General features: G+C 36.2%; 1 protein-coding gene across 1 annotated transcript in view; it reads left to right on the forward strand.

The window, feature by feature from the left end:
* SMYD3 (SET and MYND domain containing 3) overlaps nucleotides 1–4,108 on the forward strand; it is a 1,025,869-nt gene that overhangs the window by 233,302 nt on the left and 788,459 nt on the right. Inside the window, exons 3-4 of the mRNA XM_006871271.1 lie at nucleotides 509–616; nucleotides 1,531–1,588. Coding sequence (XP_006871333.1) covers nucleotides 509–616; nucleotides 1,531–1,588 — 166 coding nt within the window. The remainder of the gene's footprint in view (nucleotides 1–508; nucleotides 617–1,530; nucleotides 1,589–4,108) is intronic.

Consider the following 4,108-nt stretch of genomic DNA (forward strand, 5'->3'; position numbering starts at 1 on the left):
TGTTTAATCCGTTAAAAAAAAAAAAAGAAAGACTATTTTATATGCTATTAAGTAAGTAGTGTAGTGGTTACAAATCGGGCTGTGAACCGCAAGGTCAGCAGTTTGAAACTACCAGCTGCTCTGCAGGAGAAAGATGAGGCTTTCTGCTTCCGTAAAGATTTACAGCCTCGGAAACCCTGTTCAGGGTCTCTTTGGGTTGGAATGGTCTCGACGGCACTTAACAACAACAACAAGAAGTTAATAATGGTTCTTTCTTTGAACTCCAGTAGTCAGGTAATAAGGAGGGGACAAATTAAAAGACCAAAGTGAGTTGAAGATCATAATGTCCAGCCACCCCTGGTAACTGCATACTTGGTGAAGACTAAACCCTGAATCATTAGCGGTAGTAGAATACGGCTTTCATTTTCGATTTTGTTGTTGGAATGAAATTACTGTCTCATTCGAAACCAGTGTAAATGAAAGTTAAATTTTAATGTATGGTTTGCCTTTCCCACTACTGTTTCAACAGAAAAAAGCTTGGCCTGACCACAAGCGGGAATGCAAATGCCTTGAAAGCTGCAAACCCAGACACCCTCCAGACTCGGTGCGACTTCTTGGCAGAGTTGTTTTCAAACTTGTGAGTATAAAGCGCATGGAACTGTTTGGGTTCTAATTAAACAGAAGCACTTGAAGTTGTATTTATTATTCATATTTAGGCTGAAATGAAACCTAGGTTAAAATAGAAGAAAACTTGCTGTTTTCCTATTATCCCAGCATCAATGGCATTGATGCTAACCTTGTCGCCTCTCTGAAAGCCCTTTGATCTCTTTTAGGGAATGGTAACATAGGTTCTATATTTTGTATATGAGATCTTTTAGTAATGTCTGTTACATTGCCTTTGCAAGTTTTCTACTATGAACAGGGAAAATATGTCAACTTTTTGTTTGCCTATTCAATGGAAATTTTAATAGAAAATTGTTAGTTGTTGTTGTTAAGTGCCATAGAGTAGGTTCCAACTAATAGCTACCCTGTATAGGATTTCTGATGAGCCTCTGGTGGGTTTGAACTGCTAAGATAGTTAATCTTAATTGGATGAGTGTTATATATATTGTTTCAGAGCCATAATTTATTGCAATGATTTCTTCAGCTCCTTTTCCTATACTGCCAAAACAACTAGTGACTACTTTAAAATCCTACTCTGGTAAATCTTAATTATACAACAGATTTTGCCTCTCCCCACACTCCCAGCCAAAAAACCCCACAAAAAAAGTTTATAAGTTAACAGAACTTAAAAATATACAAGTATGGAACTTATAAAATAATTTTGCATTTGAAATTAAACTAGTTAAGCTGCAACTTAGATTTTATCTTAAAGTTGTTACTATTTAAATAATTCAACCTTAAGAAAGTAATGAAGAGAAAGAATATATAAAAAATAATTTTTCACACACCTTCATTTAAGGAGCTAAAGGTAATCAAACTAATTAATATTCATTTATATATTATACTGCTTGAAATTGTTTTTTGGTGTTTTCTCCTTTTCCTTCACAGATGGGAGAAACAGCCTCTGAATCTGAGAAACTTTACTCATTCTATGATCTAGAGTCAAGTAAGTGATTTTCTATCATTTATATTAAAAAAAAATGGAGTCCTGGTTTGGTACTGTGGGTTAATGCACTGGACTGCAAGGTTGGTTTGAACCACAAAGTCAATGGTTTAAGCTCACCAGCTGCTCCTCAGAAACCCTATAAAGGGTTGCCATGAGTCAGAACTGATTCGACGGCACTTAGCAACAAAAACAATACTAAAAAAAATAAATTCTTATCATTATTTCATGAGCTGGTGTATGGCTTTATGCTATAACATTTTTCTTTGTCTTTATTATGTGAGGAAAATCTAACAAAACTTTTTTTATACTACTTTTTAAAAAATAAATAATTCTTGGTTATTGTTGTTGCGTGCCGTCAAGTGGATTCCGACCCATAGCGGCCCTGTGTAGGGTTTCAAGGGGCAGCTGATGAGTTTGAACTGCCGACCTTGCAGTTCAAACGGCTTTGCAGTCTGACACATTAACCTGAACACCACACAAGGAGTCCTGGGGTTGGTCAAATAGGAGTTTGTGAAATGCCATGACAGTGTGAAGGCAGGAGAATGTAATCTTTAGTCCATTTGACAAATTGCTTTACCCTATTTATCTGTCCCTCTTTCCATTCTTTTCTCTCTTGGTTTTCTTTCCTGGTTTCTTGTTGATGTCAGGGAAGAATGAAGTAGTGAACAGGGAGTTCTAGGAAACTTTGCATTTATTGGTCCTTTAGATAAGGAGTCCTGGTGGTACAGTAGTTAAGCATTTGACAGCCAACCAAAAGACTGGTAATTAAAACCCACCTGCCCGTCTGTGGGAGAAAAGTGTTGCAGTCTGCTTCTGTAAAGATCGGTGGTTCCAACTTGTAGCGACCTTATATAAGGTAACCGAGGCTTTAAATCTTTATGGGAACAAAGCCTCATCTTTCTCCCACAGAGTGACTATATTTGAACAACCAACCCAGCTTGTAATCCACTACTGTACTGGAGCTCCTTGCTGTAAAGATTACAGCCTTGGAAACCATACGGGGGCAGTTCTTCTCTGTCCTATCAGGTCACTGTGAGTTAGAATGGACTGGACAGCAACTGTGGGGTTTGTTTTTTTTCCGGTTTGGTTCTTTAGTCATTGATGGAGGTAGCAGATACATTTGACATAGTCTCTCTAACAGCATTGAGAGTTCTTCTCCTGAATTCCTATGTTGGGTGACTGAGCTGTTGGGATAACTGACAGTTTATCTAAGTCATGAAAAACAAACAAACAAACAAGCAAGCAAGCAAACAAACAAACAAACAAAAGCAAACAACCCTTTGTTAGAGAGTTGATTCAGACTCAGTGACCCCATAGGACAGAACAGAACCACCCTATAGGGTTTCCAAGACTATAGTCTTTATGGAAGCAGATTGCAACATTATTCTCCTAGTGCTTAACCCCTGTACCCAAGCAAATGTAGGGTCTATTCTGCTTTCATACTGGTACATATCTTCTTCAATGACGTTGTAAATGATTTCAACCTCAAACCAGCCAGAGCTTATAAAATAAATTAATGATATGGTTTAATATTTCTGAATGGAGGCAAATAAGATGGTGAGGTGCAGACTTATGGTTATATGATCATAAATGCTGATGCTAATGGATATTATTTAATATATCACTAAGCTAATTGTTCTGTTGAACAAGCAATTTGAAGAAAATATGTAGACCTGACATCAGTAACAGTTATACTATAGTTCACCTTGATATATGTTTTTGAGTTTTAATAGAGAACTGATTAGTCATATTTTCTTGTTACATCACTACTAGGTAATTGACATATTATATGGAGTTTTAAGGTAATTGACATCTTGTAAGAGTTCTATTGTTTACACTAGCTCTGTTCAGTAACAGTGTCATACACTCTGCCTTAAGTGAACTGCTTGCAAATGTAATTTAATTATACTCTCTTAGCCTTAATACTCATTTGTGATACACTTGGAAATTAATTTTTAAGCGGGTGATACTGGCTTTGGAGTCTTCTGTTTGGATTGAAGCAGCACCATATCTTGTTTATTTAACTGTTGTTGTTGCTGTTAAGTGCCATTGAATCCATTCTGATTATAGTGACCATGTGTAGGGTTTCCAAGGAGTGACTGGTGAGTTTGAACTGCTGACCTTATGGCCTTATCCTACAGCACCCCATCAGGAAGTCGAGATTCCTTGGTTGATCCATGTTTTCTACTCGATGTGCTTTTGTTGTGCCTAATTTCAATTTATTGAAACTTTCTGAACTTTTTATTCTCACTTTATCTTTTTGCTACTTACCTACTCATCATGACCAATTTAACTGTAATGAAAATGTTTGCTTAAATTGACTGACTTACTAAGAATTCATAGTGTTTTGTATGTATGTACAAGATAATGTATAAAATCTGGTATCATATACTTTTTTAAAAAATGTTTTCTTTTTTTAAAAAAAAGTTTTTGTTGTGAATTGTGTGAAAATTTACAGGGCAGCTCTACATTCAACAAATCATGTACTTTGTTTCATTGTAATGAATATAATCCCCTCCA

Source organism: Chrysochloris asiatica, unplaced genomic scaffold (genome assembly GCF_000296735.1).
Source record: "Chrysochloris asiatica unplaced genomic scaffold, ChrAsi1.0 scaffold00165, whole genome shotgun sequence".
NCBI lineage: Eukaryota > Metazoa > Chordata > Mammalia > Afrosoricida > Chrysochloridae > Chrysochloris > Chrysochloris asiatica.